At 49.3% G+C, this 22723-nt stretch overlaps 1 protein-coding gene across 1 annotated transcript in view; it reads right to left on the reverse strand.

Moving 5' to 3' along the window:
- The window catches only part of LOC127575532 (dynein axonemal heavy chain 6-like), a 277640-nt gene that overhangs the window by 46033 nt on the left and 208884 nt on the right, over window positions 1-22723 (reverse strand). The window contains exons 50-56 of the mRNA XM_052025464.1: window positions 21168-21350; window positions 18789-18970; window positions 16108-16216; window positions 11412-11537; window positions 8183-8277; window positions 5035-5194; window positions 4506-4637 (exon numbers count right to left, since the gene is read on the reverse strand). Coding sequence (XP_051881424.1) covers window positions 4506-4637; window positions 5035-5194; window positions 8183-8277; window positions 11412-11537; window positions 16108-16216; window positions 18789-18970; window positions 21168-21350 — 987 coding nt within the window. The remainder of the gene's footprint in view (window positions 1-4505; window positions 4638-5034; window positions 5195-8182; window positions 8278-11411; window positions 11538-16107; window positions 16217-18788; window positions 18971-21167; window positions 21351-22723) is intronic.

Here is a 22723-nt window from a genome sequence, read left to right on the forward strand (position 1 = left end):
TGACTGGGGTGTCTAGGACCAGTGGTTAAAATCTCAACATAAGGGGTCTTTAATTCAGAACATAAATTAGAAAAATTCCTTCATGCAGAGAGTAGTAAAACTTTGGAATTTGCGAAGTAAGAGTGTTGTGGAGGGTGAGTTGCTGAAGACATCAGTTCTGGTCACCCCATTATATAGAGGATGTGGAGGCTTTGGAGAGGGTGCAGAAGAATTTTACCAGGATGCTGCCTGGATTAGAGGACATGTGCTGTAAGGAGAGGTCGGACAAACTTGGGTTGTTCTTTCTGGAGCAGCGGAGGCTGAGGGGAGACCTGAGAGAAGTTTATAAGATTATGAGAGGCACAGACAGGGTAGAGAGCCGGTACCCTTTTCCCAGGGTCGAAATATCTATTACTAGAGGACATGGATTTTCAGTGAGGGGGCAAGTTTAAAGGAGATGTGTGGGGCAATTTTATTTTTACACTGAGAGTGGTGGGTGCCTGGAAGGGGCTGCCAGGGGTGGTGGTGGAGGCAGATACGATAGTGGCACTTGAGGCTTTTAGACAGACACATGAATACGCGGGGAAAGGAGGGATATGGAACATGTGCAGGCAGAAGGGATTCAGTTTAATTCGGCATCTTGTTTGGCACAGACATTGTGGGCCGAAGGGCCTGTTCCTGTGTTGTACTGGTCCGTGTTCAAGCATTCACACTGCCTGCACCAGGAGACAGATGAGTAGTGTGTGTCATTAGACACTGCAGTGGGATGGAACACCCGCTCGGAACAGGTTTTGGGGAGCTTTGGCCTTCATCAGTCAGGGCACTGAGTACAGGTATTGTACAAGACGTTGGTGAGGCCGCACAGAGTATTGTGTACACTTTTGGTTACGCTGTCATAGAAAAGACGCCCTGAAAGAGTGCAAAGGAGATTTACGAGGATGTTGCCAGGACTTGAGGGCCTGCGTTATAGGGAGAGGTTGGGCAGGCGAGGACTTTATTCATTGGAACGTAGGAGACTGAGGGGTGACCTTATAGAGGTGTATAACATCATGTCAGGCATAGATAGGGTGAATGTACTCAGTATTTTTTCCAGGGCTGGGGAATCAAAAACTAGAGGTCATAGGTTTAAGGTGAGAGGGGAGAGATTTAAAGGGGATCTGAGGGCAACTTCTTCACGCAGAGGGTGGAATGAACTGCGAAGGGAAGTGGTTGAGGCAGGTACAATAACAACATTTAAAAGGCACTTGAACAGGTACATGGTTAGGGAAGGTTTAGAGGGATATGGGCCAAATGCGGGCAAATGGAACTAACTTAGATGGGCACCTTGGTCGGCATGGACCAGTTGGGCTGAAGGGCCTGTTTCCCTGCTGTGTGACTCTATGACTCCATGGCTCTATGACACCATAAGTCAGGCTCTCTTGGCTTGTTTGATGGCTGCAAATGGTGTGGGTTCCCAGATGCTCTATCCAGACTGACCAATGATTGTGCACGTTCACCACATTTCCAGGTCTCCGGGACATCTTCCCACACAACAATCCCTGGTCTTCTGACTGCAAGATGAAAAGCTTCCTTCATTGGCTGTCTCAGAGTAAAGCCATTGGAATGCTGAGATGTGCCTCTCCTCCCTGGAACAAGGGCAGGACCCCAGGCAGCCTGAAACCCGCTGACCTGAAGTGCAAGGCGAGAAACCCAACCCTCGGCTGCACCAGACTTCGCTCCTGTTCCTCCCACTCCTTCCCGCTGCTCTTCTGCCGTGCTTTACCCTGGAGCTTGCCAAAGCCAACCACCACAGGGCACGCCGGGGAATGTGCACAACCGAAAGGACTCTCCAAAACTCGTCCGATTCACTCCACACAATTAACAGTTCTCCCGCTGGTTCGTTTCGTTTGCTGAGTCCCGGTGGGAGAGATGTTTCCCCATTGCCTTTCACTTATTTCCCTGTGTGCTCAGTGAGTGGTTATAGAGTCAGAGAGCCGGACAGCACGGAAACAGGCCCTTTGGCCCACCGACTCTGTGCTGACAATCACCCACCCATTTACACTAATCCTACGTTAATTTCAATTTTTACTCCCCACATTCCCACCAACTCCCCTCAGATCCTACCACTCACCTGCACTGGGGGCAACTTACAGTGGCAAGTCAACCCACCGACCAGCAGGTTTTTGGGACGTGGGAGGAAACTGGGGCACTTGGGGGGAGGGTACCCGTGCAGTCACAGAGTCACTGGGCCATGCAGCTCAGAGACGGGCCCTTCCGCCCACCTCACCTTTGCCGATATTTTGCCCGTTTGCCCACATTAGGACAGTATCCTTCTACACCTTGCGCGTTCCAGACATCAACCACTCTCCGTGTGAAAAACTTACAGAGCTTCAGACTTTCAGATCCCCTTTAAAAAATCCCTCTTTTCACCTTAAACCTATGCTCTCTTGAATGGCAAAAAGGATTTTGACTATCTACCCCATCTAAGCCCCTCATAATCTTATCTCCTTCTATCAGGTCACCCCTCAGCCTCCTTCACTCCAGGAAAGCAAGTCCAGCTTATTGCACCTTCTCCCCCTCCCCCACCCCCTACCTTCCCCCCCTCACCTGGACTCACCTCTCCCCTGCCTGCGTGTGCTCCTCCCCCTCCCCCACCTCCTTATTCCGGATTCTGCCCTCTTCCTTTCCAGTCCTGATGAAGGGTCTCAGCCCGAAACGTCGACTGTTTATTTCCCTCCACGGATGCTGCCTGACCTGCTGAGTTCCTCCAGCACTTTGTGTGTGTTGCTCCAGCCTATCCAATCTCTCTCCATAACTGAAGTCGTCCAATCCAGGCAACATCCTGGGGAATCTCCTCTGCACCCTCTCCAGCGCAGCCATACCCTTCCTGCAGTGTGGTGACCAGAACTGCATACAGTGCTCTAAGTGTGGTCTCACCAGTAAAGTTGCAGCACAATGTCCCATCTCTACTATCTGCCTTCTTGTCCACTCTGTCGAGCCGCGTTGTACAGTTAGAGGTAGAACATGCGAACTCCACGCAGACAGCACCTAGGGTCAGGACTGGACCTGGCTCTCTGTGAGGCAGCAGCTCTACGAGCCATGGCACTGTGCTGCACTGTGGTTGTCGCAGCTAATGCCACCATGCACTGCCTATCCCTCTTTCACCACTGGTGAGGCTGCGGTGAGCTACCTCTTGGTCTGCGTGTGGAAACCGTACAGTGACCGGTTGCAGTTAGGAGTGGGGCTGGAGTCACAAATAGGCTCAGACTGACCTTCCTTTCCTGATGCACTGCTCATGGAACAGTCGGGCATTTACGACCCTGACACCATCATGCTCACAGTTACTGCTGCCATCTCGCCACACTGACCTCGAAACTCCTGTTCCCCAGACTAACAGGCAAGCAGTCACTGGAACCCCAAAGTCAAAGTTGAGCTTATTGTCATCTGCACAAGTCCATGTGTGCACAGGTGCAGTGAGAAACTTCCCTGCAGCAGCATCACAGGCACAGAGCATCAGATAAGCAGCATTCACAAGAAAAACATAAATTAAACATAAATTATACACAATTTTTACAAGAAAGAACACAACTAGAACAAAAAAAAAGTCCATTTTAGTGCAAAGTGATCAAAGTGGACACAGTGTTGCTGTACTGAGCAGTGAGTAGGGTTGTGCTGGTTGGGTCAAGAACCGAATGGTTGAAGGGAAGTAGCTATTCCTGAACCTGGTGGTGTGGGGACGTCAGGCTTCTGTACCTCCTGCCCGATGGGAGCTGTGAGAAGATGGCATGGCCCAGATGGTGGGGATTTTTAATGATGGATGTTGCCTTCTTGAGGCAGCCCCATATTCCCCCTGAATCCTCCTGCACACCCCTTGCTGTTCTGCAGCCTCACACTCTCCTGCACTATATACATGCAGGAGACTGTACGACCTACACAACACACCCATCCCTCCCTCCTGCCACTCTCCTCTCACGTATCCTGTACTCTCCCGTTCACCGTCCTCGTTAATTGATGATTCACTACCCGTGGATTATTGGCAGTGTTGGTAAATAAAACCTGTTCTTCCAGAGGGCTCTCCTGTTGGTGTCTGGGGAACCCTGTTTGTCATGAGATCGGTTGTTGGCAAGTCGTAAAGTACCAGTAGTGGATGTGGGGCTGGAGTCAAGGCACAGAGTGTGCCTTCGGTACAGAAGACACAAGCTGAAGCCTGCAGAGGATCCATGAGGGGCCACTGTTCTCTGTCCTTGTGTTTTTGTTATCCGTGGGAAGTTGCCCTATTGCTTGTGAGTAATGGGGAGATGGTGTACCCTCCCCTCCACCCCTCCTGCACCGGGCCATTAAACCTTCCCCTACTGCACACGTTGCCCCTCAGGTACCCCTCAGTTCCTCCTGTACTGAACCGTCACACACGGTACCCTCAGCATCGCCTGTATGAGTCGCCAATACATCTGACATACTGAAGGCCAGGTGACATTGTCATGCAGGAGTTCACAACCCTACAGGAAACAGGAGGTGTGAGCGACCATTTACAGGCACACTGCCCCTACCTTGCAGACTTCGTGATAGTGTTCCAGTGCCAGCACCCACTGGCACAGGGAGCGGCAGGCGGTCGACACCATGCCCACTCTCTCAGGGTTGAAGTCAGGCTGCTTCGAATATGTCTTTAACTTCAAGAAGACCTGGAAAACGGAAAGTGAGATTCCACATTAATGCCAGGTGGTGGCTCAGGACATTGTGTGTGTGTGTGTGTGTGTGTGTGTGTGTGTGTGTGTGTGTGTGTGTGTGTGTGTGTGTGTGTGTGTGTGTGTGTGTGAGAGAGAGAGAGAGAGACAGACAGACAGACAGACAGACCTCATGTTCTCATGTGTGAGTGTGTGTGAGAGAGAATTCACCTTCTCAGGTGTGTGTGCGCGTGTGCGTGTGTGTGCACACGCATGGCATATGTGTGCATGTGTGTGCTTGTATGTGTGTGTGCATGTGTGTGTGCGCGCATGGCATATGTGTGCGTGTGCGTGTGTGTGTGTGTGCGTGTATGTGTGTGTGTGTGTGTGTGTGTGTGAGGAGGGAACACTTCACCTTCTCAGGTATGGTGTCCTTGTCCAGGTTGAGCAGCTGTTTCAGGAAGGAGGGGTCACCGAGCAGTAACTTAGCCGTTGCCCACTGAGGTGGTTTCTGCAGCAGCACACACACAGCATTCATCACGGTCAGCACCAGGGTGGGCGGACTGTTGTAAACCCTGCACACACGACAGCAGTATCAGCATTGTCAAACAGTCCTGGGAACACTCAGTAATGCATGCTGACTGAATTACTGGTCTATTATCAGCAGTTCGTAGCAGAATGTGTTGGTGGAGAGGGGTCACTGAGGGATGGTGTGAGGGAGGGGGATTAACATTAGTGGGGATACAGTCAGTGACACAGGGCGCTGGGGGAGAGGGGTCACTGGGGGAACGGTGTGAGGGAGGGGGATTAACATCAGTGGGGATACAGTCAGTGACACAGGGCACTGGGGGAGAGGGGTCACTGGGGGACGGTGTGAGGGAGGGGATTAACGTCAGTGGGGATACAGTGAGTGACACGGCGCTGGGGGAGAGGGGTCTGAGGGACGGTGTGAGGGAGGGGGATTAATGTCAGTGGGGATACAGTCAGTGACACAGGGCACTAGGGGAGAGGGGTCACTGGGGGACGGTGTGAGGGAGGGGGATTAATGTCAGTGGGGATACAGTCAGTGACACAGGGCGCTGGGGAAGAGGGGTCACTGGGGGACGGTGTGAGGGAGGGGGATTAACATCAGTGGGGATACAGTCAGTGACACGGGCACTGGGGAGAGGGGTTCATCACCTCTCATCCCCCTTCTCTCCAAAGAGAAAAGCCCTAGCTCACTCAACCTGTCCTCAGAAGAAGTGCTCTCCAATCCAGGCACATCACTGGTCAGAAAGGCAGGCCTCCACCACTACCCTCTTCTTCCTATGCCCAAGCCAACTTTGAATCCATTCTGCCAGCTCTCCTTGGATTCCACGTGCCTTAAACCTCTGGACCACCCTACCATGTGGGACCTTGTCAAAGGCCTTACCAAGGTCCATACAGACCATGTCTACTGCCCTATCCGGATGCATCATGGCTTGGTACGGCAACTGCTCTGCCCAGGACCGCAAGAAACTGCAGAGAGTTGTGGACACATCCCAGCGCATCACGGACACCAGCCTCCCCTCCATGGACTCTATCTATACCTCTTACTGCCTTGGTGAAGCAGCCAGCATAATCAATGACCCCACCCACCCTGGACATTCTCTCTTCTCTCCCCTCCCATCAGGCAGAAGATACAAAAGCCAGAAAGCATGTACCACCAGGCTCAAGGACAGCTTCTATCCTGCTGTTATAAGACTATTGAACAGTTCCCTAGTACAATAAGATGGACTCTTGACCTCACAATCTACCTACACAATGACCTTGCCCCTTATTGTCTGCCTGCACTGCACTTTTTCTGTAGCTGTGACACTTTGTTCTGCATTCTGTTATTGTTTTACCCTGTACTACCTCAGTGCACTGTGTAATGAATTGATCTGTACGAACGGTATGCAAGACAAGTTTTTCACTGTACCTCAGTACAAGTGACAATAATAAACCAATTCCAATTCTTTCGTTGATCTACTCAGTTAGCTCCTCAAAAAACTCAATCAAATTAGTGGGACAGGATTTCCTCGGCACAAAGCCATGCTGACCATCCCTGATCAGCTCCTGCCTTTCCAATAATCTCGCCATCACTGCTGTAGGATTCACAGCCTGTAGTTCCCCAGCTTCTCCCTGCTGACCTCCTTAAATAAAGGAACAGCATTAACTATCCTCCAGTCCCTGGTGCCTCACCTGTGGCTAGCGAAGATGCAGAAATCCCCATCCGGGCCCCAGCTATCCCCTCCCTTGGTTTCCATGGCAATCTGGGATAGATCTCATCCAGCCCTAGGGATTTACGAATCCTTATGCATTCCTTAACATCTAACACCACTTCCTTCTTAATACTGACCGTCTCCAGATTATCCAAGAACTCACCATCTTCCATGTCCTTCTCCTTGGTGAATACAGACAAGATGTATTCATTTAAGACCTTGCCCACATCGCCTGGTCCCACACATAAATTACCCCTTTGGTCCCTAAGGTGACCCCTCTTTCCCTGGTTACCCTCTTGCTCCTGATATATTTGTAGAATGTCTTGCTTCTGTTCTACATTTCTCTATTAATCCCAGATGCACTGAACATAGAACACAGAACAGTACAGCACAGGAACAGGCCCTTTGGCCCACAATGTCTGTGCTGAACACGATGAAACTAAATCTATTCTGTCTGCACGCGATCCACCTCCCTCCATTCCCTGCAAATTCATGTCTCTCACAGCCTCTTAAACACCACCATTGTACCTGCTTCCACCACCTCCCCTGGCAGTGCATTCCAGGCACCCACCACCCACTGTGTAAAAAATACTGCCCCACACATCTTTAAACTTACCCCCTCTCACCTTAAATGCATGCCCTCTAGTACTTGACCTTTCTACCCTGGGAAAAAGACTCTGACTGTCGACCCTATCTATGTCTCTCATAATTTTAAACCTCTATCAGGTCTCCCCTCAGCCTCCGTCGCTCCAGAGAAAACAATCCAAGTTTGTCCAACCTCTCCTTATAGCTCCTACTGTCTAATCTAGGCAGCATCCTGGTGAACCTCTTCTGCACCCTCTCCAAAGCCTCCACGTCCTTCCAGTAATGGGGCGACCAGAACTGCACACAATATTCCAAGTGCAGCTTTAACTAAAGTTTTATACAGCTGCAGTGTGTCTTCCTGACTCAATGCCCCAACCGATGAAGGCAAACATGCCCCACACCTTCTTTACCATCTACTTGTGTGGCCACTTTCAGGGAGTTGTGGACTTGGACCCAAGAACCCTCTGCACATCGATGCTGTTAAGGGTCCTGCCGTTAACTGCATACTATCCCCCTACATTTGACCTCCCAAAGTGCAACACCTCACACTTGCCAGCATCTGCCCGGATCTCAGATGGACCTTCAACAGTCTGACCATTTGTGTGCATACTCCCCAGGTGCCTGCTCCCAGTTTAAAACCATTCCACTTGATGTGTTGCAGGTCCTGACATTAATCTGCCTCAAGGTTTGCCTGTTAATTTGGGGCACCAAGGTTCCACTGGTCACAGGCGGGGGTTAGAGGTTGACATGACGCACCTGATCTCCGAAATGTCGCTCTTGTCCAGGGCTTGAAGTGCACTGATGGCCTGGCCCAGGATGGGAAGAACGTTGTTCAGTTCATTGGTTGCCTGCTGCAAGTCAACAGAGGAATTGGGACTAATCAGTAAATGAATGTCATAGACAGGGTGAATGTACATAGTCTTTTTCCCAGGGTTGGGGAATCAAGAACTAGACATAGATTTAAGGTGAGGGGGAGAGATTTAATAGGAACGTGAGAGGCAACTTTTTCACACAGAGGGTGGTCAGTATATGGAACGAGCTGCCAGAGGAAGTGGTTGAGGCAGGTACATTAACAACATTTAAAAGGTACTTGGACAGGTACATGGATAGGAAAGGTTTAGAGGGATATGGGCCAAACATGGGCAAATGGGACCAGCTTAGATGGGCACCTTGGTTGGTAGAGACCAGTTGGGCCGAAGGGCCTGATTCCGTGCTGTGTGACTCTGTAACTCTCTGTCCAGAGACAGATCAGGGCTCACAGTTCTCAAGCGCCTTCCACAACCTCAGGGTGTCCACAGAGCACTCCAGAGTCAGTCAGGACTTGGGAAATGCACTCCAGGTTGTGGTGTAGGGCTGGTGACAGGCAGTTCCTGCACTGCAGCTTCCAAAAAAAGCAAAGTGAAAATGACTAAACTGTCTGCATTTATGAAGTTGATTGAGGAACTGGCCAGGGCACTGGGAGGACTCTTCTGCTCTTTGTAATAGTGCCTAAGAATCTTTGACGTGTGCAGCTGAAGGGAGACATGAGTCTCGGTTGAAGTATCCCATCCAAAAGGCAAAGCAGCACTCCTTCTACACTACACAGTAGGGTCTAGCCTCTGGGGACGACCTTCAGAGTGGAAGGTTTATACTGACAAGTCACACAGGGGGCTTCCTGCTCCCAACGCCTGCCCCACCGAGGAGAAGCTTCATACTTGGCCATATACATTAAATAGGCTGTAAAACGAACTTGTTTTCCCCCTTTCCCAGTTCTGATGAAGGGTTTCTGACCTGAATCGTTAACTCTGCTCCTCTCTCCACAGACGCTGCCTGACCTGCTGAGTGTTTCCAGCATTTCCCATTTAATTTCAGATTTCCAGCATCTGAGTGTTTTAAATTTTCAAATGGTCTGTATGAGTAGGCTGCGACTCACCAGAACTGGGCCTCACTGGCACTGGGACAGTGGTGGGCTGACACTGACTGGGCCTCACTGGCACTGGGACAGTGGTGGGCTGACACTGGCTGGGACATCACTGGCACTGGGACAGTGGTGGGCTGTCACTGGCTGGGGCTCACTGGCACTGGGACAGTGGTGGGCTGTCACTGGCTGGGACTCACTGGCCCAGTGCCAGTGCCAGGCTGACACTGGCTGGGCCTCACTGGCACTGGGACAGTGGCGGGCTGACACTGACTGGGACATCACTGGCACTGGGACAGTGGCGGGCTCTCACTGGCTGGGGCGCACTGGCACTGGGACAGTGGTGGGCTGGCACTGGCTGGGACATCACTGGCACCAGATGAAGCTTTGGAACAGTCCCGCGGGGCTGCAGAGGCTCAGTTGCTGAGTATATTTGGCCCCTTGTGCTTGCTTCTCTTTGCTTTTGTGGAATGACAGAGCTGACATGAAGGGCCGAATAGCCGACAGCTGTGTTCCTCTTCTGTCCTCAATACTGACCACCGCAGGAAGACTTAGGCACGACTGCTCTGCTCAGTGCCAATAGACTTAACTGCTTCTACGTCACACCTCACACGATGTCTCTCTGTATCCACCAGTGACTCTGGGTATCAGTTTCCTGACTCATGGCGAACAATTCCCCGCTCCCGACACATTGATGCATCCTGTTGGTCCAGATCGAACTGGTGAATCCAAGTTTGGCCGGCTGGTTAACAGGGAGGAGGAACTTGGACTGCAGGGAGAAACTGACGGCACGTTCAGTTGGGCAGAGAAGTGACGAATGGAATTTAATTCAGAGGTGTGTGAGGCAAAACACTGGGCAGGCGTAACATGGCAAGGGAATACGTAATAAACGGGGGGATACTGAGGGGTGTGAAGGAACAACGTGTACGTCCACAGACTCTTAAAGGCAGCAGGGCAGGTAAAGAAGGTGATTAACTGGGCTGATTTCATAGAACACAGAACAGTGCAGCACAGGAACAGGCCCTTCAGCCCACAGTGTTGTGCTGAACTAATGAAGTGAATGACATCTGATCCCTTCTGCCTGCACATGATCCACATCCCTCCATTCCCTGTATATTCATGTGTCTAACAGCCTCTTATGTGCCACATATATCGTGTCTGCTTCCACCACAACCACAGCAGCCCATTCCAGGCACCCACCACTCTCTGTGTAAAATACTTGCCCCGCACATCGCTTTTAAAGCTCCCCCTTCAAAGGCACAGTAGTATTATAGTGCCAGCGACCTGGGTTCAATTCCCGCCACTGTCTGTAAGGAGTTTGTACGTTCTCCCCCTGTGTCTGCGTGGGTTTCCTCCGGGTGCTCCAGTTTCCTCCCACATTCCAAAGACGTACGGGTTAGGAAGTTGTGGGTGTGCTATTTTGGCGCCGGAAGCATGGCGACACTTGTGGGCTGCCCCCAGAACACTCTATGCAAAAGATGCATTTCACTGTGTGTTTCGATGTACATGTGACTAATAAAGATATCTTATCTTACCTTATCTTAAATGCATGCCCTCTAGTATTCAACAATTCTACCCTGGGAAAAAGATTCTGGCTATCAACCTTATCTCTGCCTCTCATAATTTTATGAACATCTATTAGGTCTCCCCTCAGCCTCCACCGCTTCAGAGAAAACAACCCAACTTTGTCCAATCTCTCCTTATAGCTCTAATCCAGGCAGCATCCTGGTGAACCTCTTCTGCACCCTCTCCAAAGCCTCCACATCCTTCCTGTAATAGGGTGACCAGAACTGCACAGAGTGCTCCAAGTGTGGCCTAACCAAAGTTTTACACTCTGGTTGTGTTTCCAGGTCTGGAAAATTGTGTCAATGAGGGCTGGTGCGATGGAGCAATATTACAGTCAGGGTTGCTTCCACCGAGCTGCTCAGAGGAGAAATATCAACTGATTAGATGTGACGTGAAGTGCCAGGACACAGGCCACGTTACATCACTGACTACCCAGTAATGTGCCGGGCAGGGCCAAGGCAGGGGTGCAAACTGTGGGCCACTGCCAGGTGGGGAAAGGATGGGATGGAAGAGTTTGGTTACCTCGGCGTACTCCTGCACGACCCGTGTCTCCTCAGCCATGACCTCCTCTTCCTGTTTAACTATAGCTCGAACCTCTTCCACCGCATCAGTGTCCTCCCGAAGTTTCTTCATTAACTGTTCGATTTCCTGGGGAGAGCGGATATCAGTCAGGTCACTGTATGTGGCTCTCAGCAGAGAGGGACATCTATAAACTTCGGCTTAGGGTTAGTAATAGTCAACAGTGACTCTGTCCTACCACAACTGTCCAGCAGTGTCCATCCCCAATGTCCCACCATTACTGCCCAATAGAGTGACCGTCCCTGATGTCCCACCATCACTGTCCACAGAGTGACCATTCTCTCCCAGTACTCTCCAATCAAGTGACCGATCTTGAAATCCCAGTACTGGTCCCACCCAATATTGCGTCTGTGAGTGACCATCTTTGCCACAGGTCCTTGGCCTCTCTGCCTCCCCACCCTTTCACTCCACTCCCCTGACTCTCCCTCTTTCTCTCCCCCACCCTTTCTCTCTCTCTGTCTCTCCCTCAAGCTTTCACACACTCTCTCCCTTACTCTTTCTCTCTCTCCCTCACACACTCTCTCTCCCTCACACACTCTTTCTCTCTCTCTCTCACTCTCCCTCACTCTCTCTCTCTCCCTCACACACTCTCTCTCCCTCACACACTCTCTCCCTCACACACTCTTTCTCTCTCTCTCTCACTCTCCCTCACTCTCTCTCTCTTTCTCTCTCCCTCTCTCTCTCTCTCTCTCCCCCTCACTCTCTCTCTCTCTCACTCTCCCTCACTCTCTCTCTCTCACTCTCCCTCACTCTCTCTCTCTCTCTCTCTCCCCCCCCCTCTCTCTCTCCCCCCCCCCCCCCCCCCCCCCCCCCCCTCTCTCTCTCTCTCTCTCAGGGAAAGCAGCACTTGAGATTTTCAAACATCTTCATGGCTGTCAAAGTTTCATCAGGCACTCGGCTGCCATTTGCTCTTCAACCTGTTTAGGGAGCACAAACGTTGCGGTGTTTTATAACGTGCCTGCTGCTCTGCTCAGTTGCTTCAGACTGCTGACTGGCATTGTCCATTCTTGCCATGGACAAGTTTCTCCCCTCATTATGTGTTTGATTCCCTCCCAGACCGGGGAGAGAATGGTAACCTGCACCCTCCAACAGGGTCCTTTGCTGCAAGCCTTTGGGGTTAGGTTAAAGCCTGAAGATATTTCTGACCAGCGTTGGGCAGCTAAGTTCAGAGCAACCCTTTAACAGTGAGTGGAATCAATCCAACATAACAGGTGGATAAACATCCTGCCTGCTTTTCTCCAAGTAATCCCATTTTCCTGGTTTCTCCCCCATAGCCCTGCTAATTTTTTCTTTTCAGATTTCAGTTTATCCAATTCCCTTTAGCAAACGACTAATGAACTTGTTCCCACCTTCCCCATCAGGCTGCGTCCTCCATGTTGTAAAAACCCAGCTCCTTCTCCCTCCTTTGGCTCCTTCATCAGTTAAAAATAAGAAAGGTGCAATCACTCTGATGGGATGATACCACAGACCCCCAGTAGCCACTGGGACACTGAGGAACAGATATGCAGGCAGATTAGGGAAAGGTGTAAGACTAACAGGGTTGTTGTCATGGGTGCCTTCAACTTCCCCATTATAGACATGGACCTCCTTGGTGTAAGAGGTTTAGATGGGGCAGGATTTGTTAGGTGCATCCAGGAGGGTTTCTTAAATCAGTGTGTGGATAGTCCAAGGAGAGGAGGGGCTGTACTGGACCTGGTGTTGGGTAACGAGCCTGGCCAGGTGACCGACCTCTCAGTGGGAGAACAGTTCGGGAACAGTGACCAGAACTCCTTCAGTTTTAAGACAGCTATAGATAAGGATAAGTATGGACCTTGCAGGAGAGTATTAAACTGGAGCAGGGCAAATTACGGGAGCATCAGGCAGGAACTAGGGAGAGTTAATTGGGAACAGCTGTTTTTGGGCAAGTCCACATCTGACATGTGGAGGGTGTTTAAAGACCAACTGCACAGAGTACAGGACAGGGATGTTCCAGTGAGAAGGACGGACAAGGATGGCAGGGTAAGAGAACCTTGGATGTTGAAAGAGGTGATGAGTTTAGTCAAGAAGAAAAAGGAAAAGTATGTAAAGCTGAGGAAGCTGGGATCAAACACTGCGCTTTAGGATTACAAAGAAGCCAGAAGGGAACTCAAGAAGGGAATTAGGAAAGCCAGGAGGGGCAGAAAAGTCCCTGGCAAATAGTATTAAAGAGAATCCCAAGGCATTCTATACATACAGTATATCAAGAGCAAGAGGATAACTAGGGAGAGGATAAAGGAGGGAATGTGTGCTTGGAGGCAGAGGATGTGGGTGAATCCCTTTGCATCAGTATTTACCAAGGAGAAGGACGTGGAGGGGAGGGAGATCAGTGTGGAGCGTGCTGATGTGCTGGGGCATTTTGAGATAAAGGAGGAGATAGTGTTGGGTCTCTTAAAGAGCATTAAGGTGGATAAATCCCCGGGGCCTGATGGGACATACGCCAGGTTATTGAGAGAGGCAAGAGATGAAATTTCTGGGGCCTTGACCAATATTTTCATGTCCTTTCTCGCCACAAGCGAGGTCCCAGAGGACTGGCCAGTAGCTAATGTTGTTCCATTAGTCAAGAAGGGAAACAGGGATAATCCTGATAACTGTAGACTGGTGAGTCTCACGCCAGTGGTAGGGAAGTTACTGGAGAGGATACTTAGAGATAGGATTTATGAGCATTTGGAAAACCATGTCTTAATTAGCGACAGTCAGCCTGGCTTTGTGCAGGGCAGGTCGTGCTTTACTAACTTGATTGAGTTTTTTGACGAGGGTGATTGATGAAGGTAAAGCTGTGGATGTTGTCTAAATGGATTTTACTAAAGCATTTGACAAGGTCCCTCATGGGAGGCTCACCCAGAAGATTAAGATGCATGGGATCCATGGCGAATTGATCGTTTGGATTCAGAACTAGCTTGCCCATAGAAGACAGAGGGTAATGGTCGATGGGACTTATTCTAGCTGGAGGTCTGTGACCTGTGATATTAGAACATAGAACACTATAGCACAGTACAGGTTCTTCGGCCCACAATGCTGTGCCGACATTTCATCCTGCTCTAAGATCTATCTAACCCTTCCCTTCCACATCGTTTCTGCCCCCCCATTTCTCTATCTATAATTCTCTGGGAATTATAGACCAGTTAGTCTTACATAGTGGTGGGCAAGCTATTGGAGAGGATTCTTAGGGACAAGGTTTATGAGCATTTGGAGACGCATAGTCTTATAAGGGATAGTCAATGTGACTTTGTGAAGGGCAGGTCATGCCTCACAAGCCTAAATGAGTTTTTTGAGGAAGTGACAAGACAGATTGGTGAAGGTAGAGCGGTGGATGTGGTGTATATGGATTTTAGCAAGGCATTTGACAAGGTTGCCCATGGTAGGCTCATCCAGAAGGTTGTGAGGTATGGGTTCCATGGAAAATTGGCTGTGTGGATTTGGAATTGGCTTGACCACAGAAGGCAGAGGATGGTTATAGAAGGGGAGTATTCGACCTGGAGGTCGGTGACTAGTGGTGTTCCACAGGGATCTGTTCTGGGACCCCTGCTCTTTGTGATTTTTATAAATGACGTGGATGAAGAGGTGGAAGGGTGGGTTAGTAAGTTTGCAGATGACACAAAAGTTGGTGGTGCACTAGATAGTGCAGAAGATTGTCGTAGGTTGAAATGAGATATTGACAGGATGCAGAGCTGGGCAGAGAAGTGGCAGATGGAGTTCAATCTGGAGAAGTGTGAAGCGATACACTTTGGAAGATCTAACTTGAATCAGAGTACATGGTTAATGGCAGGATTCTTAGCAGTGTGGAGGAACAGAGAGATCTTGGGGTTCTAGTACATAGATCCCTCAAAGTTGCCACGTGGTTAAGAAGGCATATGGTGTGCTGGCCTTCATTAGCCAGGGGATTGAGTTCAAGAGCAGAGAGGTAATGTTGCAGCTCTATAAGACCCTGGTTAGACCACATCTGGAATATTTTGTTCAGTTCTGGTCGACACATTATAGGAAGGACGTGGAAGCTTTGGAGAGGGTGCAGAGGAGATTTACAAGAATGCTGCCTGGATTGGAGAACATCTCTTATGAGGAGAGGCTGTGCAAGTTATGGCTTTTCTCCTTGGAGCGAAGGAGGATGAGAGGAGACTTGATTGAGGTATATAAGATTATGAGAGGCATAGACAGAGTGGACAGCAGTATCTTTCCCCAGGGCGGTAATGGCCAATACTAGACGTCACCTGTTTAAGGTGTGTGGAGGAAAGTTCAGGGGGGATGTCAGAGGTAGGTTTTTACACAGAGAGTGGTGGGGTCCTGGAATGCACTGCTGGGGTGGGTGGTAGGGGCTGATATGATCGTGTCATTTAAGAGACTCTTAGATAGGTATGGATGAAAGAAAAATAGAGGGTTATGGGAGGTGAAGTAGAAAGGGGGATAGATAGAATGTGGATAAGATTTATATGGGTCGGCATAACATTGTGGGCCGAAGGGCCTGTACTGTGCTGTACTGTTCTATGTTCCATGTAAATACTTCCAGATATATTTCTGGACTGCGAGTGACTGTAAAGAATGGAAGCCACATCCTTCTCAAACACCATTCGGCTGCAGAGTGCAATACTTTACTTCTCCAAACTCCCAATTGTTCGTACAATGGTACCTCGGTTTTCTGCTCTATCTGTGCTCCAAGTGGCACCAATTCTTCCTGCATCACCCCGATCAGGGAACTGGCCTCCGATAGTTTCTCCAGACCATTGGCAAAGCGGTTTCTAGGAACACAGCAGAAGAGTGGGGTGAGAGGTCTGTGCCCTAAAACGTTAGCTCTGTTTCCTTCTCCATAGATGCTGCCTGACCTGCTGACCAAACCTATGTTCTATAAAGGTTGATCCTGCCCTCTATTTATCCAGCCCAGTATCCTGTAGGACCTCAGTCTGTCGCAGAGCTGTAGAGGGGCACAGCATAGAAACAGGTCCTTCAGCCCATCGGGTTTGTGTGAACATCAACCCACTGACACAATCCTACATAAAACCTGGGCCACTGTACCTCCCTCTGCAACTGGATCCTCGACTTCCTTATCGGGAGACCACAGCCAGTCCGTATTGGTAATAATATCTCCTCCTCGCTGACAATCAACACAGGCGCACCTCAAGAATGCATGTTTAGCCCACTGCTCTACTCTCTGAACACTCATGACTGTGCGGTTAGGCACAGCTCAAACGCCATCTATAAATTTGCCGATGACACCACTGCTGTTGGCAGAGTCTCAGGTGGAGACGACGATGCATACAGGAGTGAGATGGATCAGCTGGTTGAGTGGTGTCGCAACAACAACCTTGCACTCAATGTCAGCAAGACCAAGGAATTGATTGTGGACTTCAGGAAGGGGAAGTCAGGAGAACTCACACTAGCCCTCACTGAGGGGTCAGTGGTGGAAAGGGTGAGCAGCTTCAAGTTCCTGGGTGTCAGCATTTCAGAGGATCTATCTTGGGTCCAACACATTGATGCAATCACAAAGAAGGCACGCCAGCAGCTCTACTTCATCAGGAGTTTGAGGAGATTTGGTATGTCACCAAAAACTCTTGCAAATTTCTATAGATGTATGGTGGAGTGCATTCTGACTGGTTGCATTACAGCCTGGTATGGAGGCTCCAATGTGCAGGCTTGAAAGAGGCTGCAGAGGGTTGTAGACTCAGCCAGCTCCATCATGGGCACAACCCTCCCCACCATCGAGGGCATCTTCAAGGGTCAGTGCCTCAAGAAGGCGGCATCCATCACTAAGGACCCTCACCATCTGGGACATGCCTTCTTCTCGTTACTACCATCGGGAAGGAGGTACAGGAGCCTGAAGACCCACACTCAATGATTCAGGAACAGCTTCTTCCCCTCCGCCATCAGATTTCTGAACGGTCCATGAACCTGTTATTCCTCTTTTATACTATTTGTTTATTTATTTGGTTATTTATAGTAATTTTATGTCTTGCACTGTACTGCTGCCGTAAAACAACACATTTCACGACATATGTCAGGGATAATGAACCTGATTCTGAATCCCATGTTTTTTATTATTCACACATCCTCATCTACTCTCTCCAGATTCTACTACTCACCTACACACTGGGGGCAACTTACTGTGGCTATGCCACTGTGATAAGACTCTTGAACAGACCTTTTGGATGATAAAGGTGGACTCCTGACCTCACAATCTACCTCATCATGGCCCTTGCACCTTATTGTCTGCCTGCAGTGCACTTTGTCTGTAGCTGTAACACTTTATTCTGCATTCTGTTATTGTTTCCCCTTGTACTACCTCAATGCACTGATGTAATGAAATGATCTGTATGGATGGCATGCAAAACAAAGTTTTCACTGTACCTTGGTACGTGTGACAATAATTAACCAATTTACCAATTTATTTGGGATGAATCTTTCCTGGTGAGATCTTTTTGGCATTCATATATGGGATTTTAGAACAATTACCAACCCGCACGTCTTTGGGATGTGGGAGGAAACTAGAGCACCCGGGGGAAACCCACGTAGTTACAGGCAGAAAGTATCTCTGGTGTTGTGAGCCAATGGCCCTACTAGCTGTAGCGCTTTTTATGATTTACGTTCGATACTGGTTAGGTCACGGGTGGGAGAAGCGGGTTCAGTTCTAGTCACCACACTGCTGGGTGGATGTGGTTACACCAGAGTGGGTGTAGAGGGGATTTACGAGGATGTGGGTGGGGCTGGAGGACTATAACCACGAGGGGAGTCTGGCTAGACTTGGCTTGTTTCCTTTGGAACTAAGGAGACTGAGGGGAGATTTAATTCTTGTGTGTAAAATTACAAGAGGCCTCATCAGGATGAGGGGTGTCAGTAACTTGGGGCACAGATTTAAGTCAACTGTTAAAGGGTAGAGGGGAGATGAGAAAAACATTATTTCATTGTACAAGCGGCTGGGGGTCTGGAAATCACCGCCTGAAGTGGTGGTGGAAGCAGAAACTGTCTGGATGAACACTTGAAGGGCAGTGGGCTGGAGGGTACAGACCCAGAACTGGGATTAACCAGCACAGGCATGATGGGTGAATGGCCTCTCTCTGCACTGTAAAGTTCTGAATGTGTGGTAATGAAGGATCTGAACAGTAATAAAATGGATTTGGAAGGAGAAACCCAAAGAGGTGGTTCCAAGATAATGCCGCGATTTAATCTCAGGTGAGATCCGAGGGGCAAGTGTTGGTGTCTCCCTAGAAGGTCTAAGCCAACACCAGCTGTTTTCTTACCCTATCGATCTTTGACAACTCAATGCCACCAATGAACAGATGATGAGCCAAGGCATTTATTACCAGAGTACTGCTTTACCTTGAGTTCAGAATGTCCCTCTTCTTGGTTGTAAGCAAATTGGAGAATGTGCGTATCAGCTCCATGTACTTGCTGGGGGTGATGTAATAGTGCCTCCTCATCTGCTGCCACATTTGCTCCAATGCTACTGAAACGCTGTTGTGAATGTCAACACAAACCTTGGCCACCTTCTCCTTCAACACCTGAAATCACAAGCGACAGCTCACAGCTCAGCCTGAAACAACATCTCCAACCAGGCAACAGTGGGTCTGGAAACCACAGGGGACTAGAATGCAGCAGGAGAATGTGCAGAAGTATGGGAAATACTCAGTGGGTCCGGTAGCATTTGTGGAGAGAAAAACAGAGTTAATGTTTCAGGTTGAGTTAATTGGAGACACAAGAGCCGACAGATGCAGGAATCTGAAGCAACACACAGGATGCTGGAGGAACTCAGTGGGTCGACCAGCATCTGTGGAGGGAAATGGACAGTCTAGAGCCTTCAAGGTCTCAATCTGAAACATCAACTGTCCATTTCCCTCCACAGATGCTGCCCGACGCGCATCCAGGTTCTTCCAGGTTGAGTTAATGATTAGGTTAACGTTTTTTCTAACTGTATTTTTTGCCCGACTGACTGTTTTTGTTTTTATTTCTGAATTGCAGCATGCGTATTGTGCTCTTACATAGAAACATAGGAAGTGGGAGCAGGGTAGTCCTCTGCCCCTCCAACCTATTCTGTCATCCAGTTTGATCACCCGGATTCAGGGCTCTTTGCTTCTTTCTCCCCACATCCCTTAACCTCTTTAGCCTTAAGAACAATATCTGACTCCTTCCTGAAATCAGAATTTGGCTTCACCTGCTTTCTGCAGTGGAGAATTCCACAGGTTCACCAGTCTCTGTGGGTGAAGACATTTCTCCTTATCTCAGCTCCTCATGGTTTATCCCCTTATCCTTAATCTGTGACTCCTGGTCCTGGACTCCCCATCACCAGGAACATCCTTCCTGCATCTAATCTGTCCAGTCCCTTTTGAATGTTGTAGCTCCCGATGAGATCCCCTCTTGTTCTTCTAAACCCCAGTGTACATCAGCCTAATTATCCCAATCTCTCTCCATACGTCGGTCCCAGGGATCAGTCTGCTCAACCTTCACTCCTGTTAGAGAATAGTCTGTAACAAAAGAGCATAAAGGGAAGAGGAAATGTAGTACAATAGGGAACTTACCTCAGCTGGAGAGACTTTGGCCATGTGAGAGCTTTTACCAACTTGGAGGTTAATCTTTGATATTTTGCAGTGGTTTTGAATTAATCTTTGCCTCAAGTTAATTTCAAGTGACAGGTCTCCTTCGCTCTACTCCCCTCAGTCCCCAACCTCTGCCACCGGTGTCCTCACTCACACTGTCCTGGTCACCCACCCGTCCTGACCTTGCTGATCTGCATTGGCTCCTGCTTAAGCAAAACCTTGATATTAAAATCCTCACCCTTGTTTTCAAATCCCCACCTCTGCAACCTCCCCATCTCCACTTCTGTGACCTCTTGCGCCCTCTAACCTTCCGTCTCCTCCTTCACCCTTTAACCTTCTTTCTCTGTCTCTGTCACCTCCTCCACCATTAACCTCTTAGCTTCTCCTCTGTGACCTCTTGTGCCCTTTAACCTTCCGTCTCTGAATCTTTTTTACTCCTTAATCTTTGAGATCTCTTTGTTCTTCTAATTGTCTTCCTGAATTTAATCGCTGTCCCACTGGAGGTTGTGCCTTGAGCTGCCTGGCCTGGTCTCTGGAACTCCCTCCCTGAGCCTCGTTATCTCTTCTTAAATCCGTCCTTAAAACCTCCCTGTTTGACCGAGCTTTCAGTCACCTGCAGCCGTTAGCGGCTCAGTGCTGATTTCTGTTTGACGAAGCTCCTGTGTGTGCCTTGGGGACACTTTAAGAATGTGATACAAATGGAAATAATTGGTTATGAAGTGAGGTTCTAGATTAAACTTTCTCGTTTATTTGCCCCTTATTCTTTAAGGAACGTTGCCAAGTGATTCCTTCACTGACTCTCACACTGTATGCCTGCACAAATGTTCTAGACCCAGGACTTAAAAAACCCCCACCCCCAAGAGTAAAATTCGCGGCAAGAATGGGGACACAGGAGACTGCAGATGCTGGAATCTGGAGCAGCAAACAATGTCCTGGAGGAACTCAGCGGGTTGAGCAGCACCTGTGGGTTGGGGGATAGAACTGTTGATATGTCAGGTTGCAACCCTGCATCAGGACCCGAAACGTCGACAGTTCCTTTCCACCCACAGATGCTGCTCAACCTGCTGAGTCCCCCTGGCAGGTTGTTGCTACAGCAAGAAAGTTTTGTTTGAACAGTTGGTGTGAATGTACAGAACCGCTACAGACAGACAGGCCAACCTCATACCTCCTCGAACTCCACCTGTCTGAAGTAGGTGTTGGCCACCTTGAGCTGAGCCTCCTTGGGCCACCGGTCGTACCAGTCGATGGTGGAGCAGTTGACGAGGGAAGGGTTCATCCGACAGCGCTGGCGGAACATTGAGCCGGCTGCGCTCAGAGCCAGCGCGATGTGCAACCTGTCGTGTACACACTGGGAGGGGAATAAATAAACAGTGTCACTGGAACACCCAGAGCCAGTGTCATATCACTGGAAAACCCAAAGCCAGCGTGACATTGCTGGAATACACAGGACCAGTGGGATATCACTGGAATACACCAAGCCAGTGAGATATCACTGGAAATACACAGAGCCAGTGAGATATCACTGGAAATACACAGAGCCAGTGAGGTGTCACTGGAACACCCGGCGCAGGCGAAGGAGGTAGGGGAGGTCCTGAATGAATACTTCGCTTCAGTGTTCACCGAGGAGAGGGATTTAGACGAAGGGGAGGTTAGCGTAGAACAGGCAAATGTGTTGGAGCATGTCGAGATTAAGAAAGAAACAGTGTTGGAGCTACTGAAAAGGATTAGGATAGATAAGTCCCCGGGGTCAGATAGGATATACCCCAGGTTACTATGTAAAGCGAGGGAAGAGATTGCTGGAGCATTAACGATGATCTTTGAGTCCTCCCTGGCCACAGGAATGGTACTGGAGGATTGGAGGATGGCAAATGTTGTTCCATTGTTCAAGAAAGGTAAAAGAGATAATCCTGGGAATTATAGAGCAGTTAGTCTTATGTCAGTGGTGGGCAAACTATTGGAGAGGATTCATAGGGACAAGACTTATGAGCATTTGGAGATGCATAGTCTTATAAGGGATAGTCAACATGACTTTGTGAAGGGCAGGTCGCGCCTCATGACCCTAAATGAGTTTTTCAAGGAAGTGACAAGACAGGTTGATGAAGGTAGAGCGGTGGATGTGGTATATATGGATTTTAGCAAGGTGTTTGACGAGGTTGCCCATGGTAGGCTCATCCAGAAGGTTGTGAGGTATGAGATCCATGGAAAATTGACTGACTGGATTCAAAATTGGCTTGCCCACAGAAGGCAGAGAGTGGTTGTAGAAGGGGTGTAGTCGACCTGGAGGTTGGTGACCAGTGGTGTTCTGCAGGGTTCTGTTCTGGGACCCCCGCTCTTCGTGATTTTTATAAATGACTTGGGTGAAGAAGTGGAAGGGTGGGTTGGTAAGTTTGCAGATGACATGAAGGTTGGTGGTGTAGTAGATAGTGAAGAAGGTTGTTGTAGGTTGCATCGGGATATCGACAGGATGCAGAGCTAGGCGGAGAAGTGGCAGATGGAGTTCAATCTGGAGAAGTGTAATGTGATACACTTTGGAAGATCTAACTTGAAGGCAGAGTACATGGTAAATGACAGGATTCTTAACAGTGTGGAGGAACAGAGAGATCTTGGGGTTCTAGTACATAGATCCCTCAAAGTTGCCACGCGTTGATAGGGTGGTTAAAAAGGCATATGGTGTGCTGGCCTTCATTAGCTGGGGGATTGAGTTTTAGAGCAGAGAGGTAA

This window comes from Pristis pectinata, chromosome 10 (assembly GCF_009764475.1).
Source record: "Pristis pectinata isolate sPriPec2 chromosome 10, sPriPec2.1.pri, whole genome shotgun sequence".
NCBI classification, from domain to species: domain Eukaryota; kingdom Metazoa; phylum Chordata; class Chondrichthyes; order Rhinopristiformes; family Pristidae; genus Pristis; species Pristis pectinata.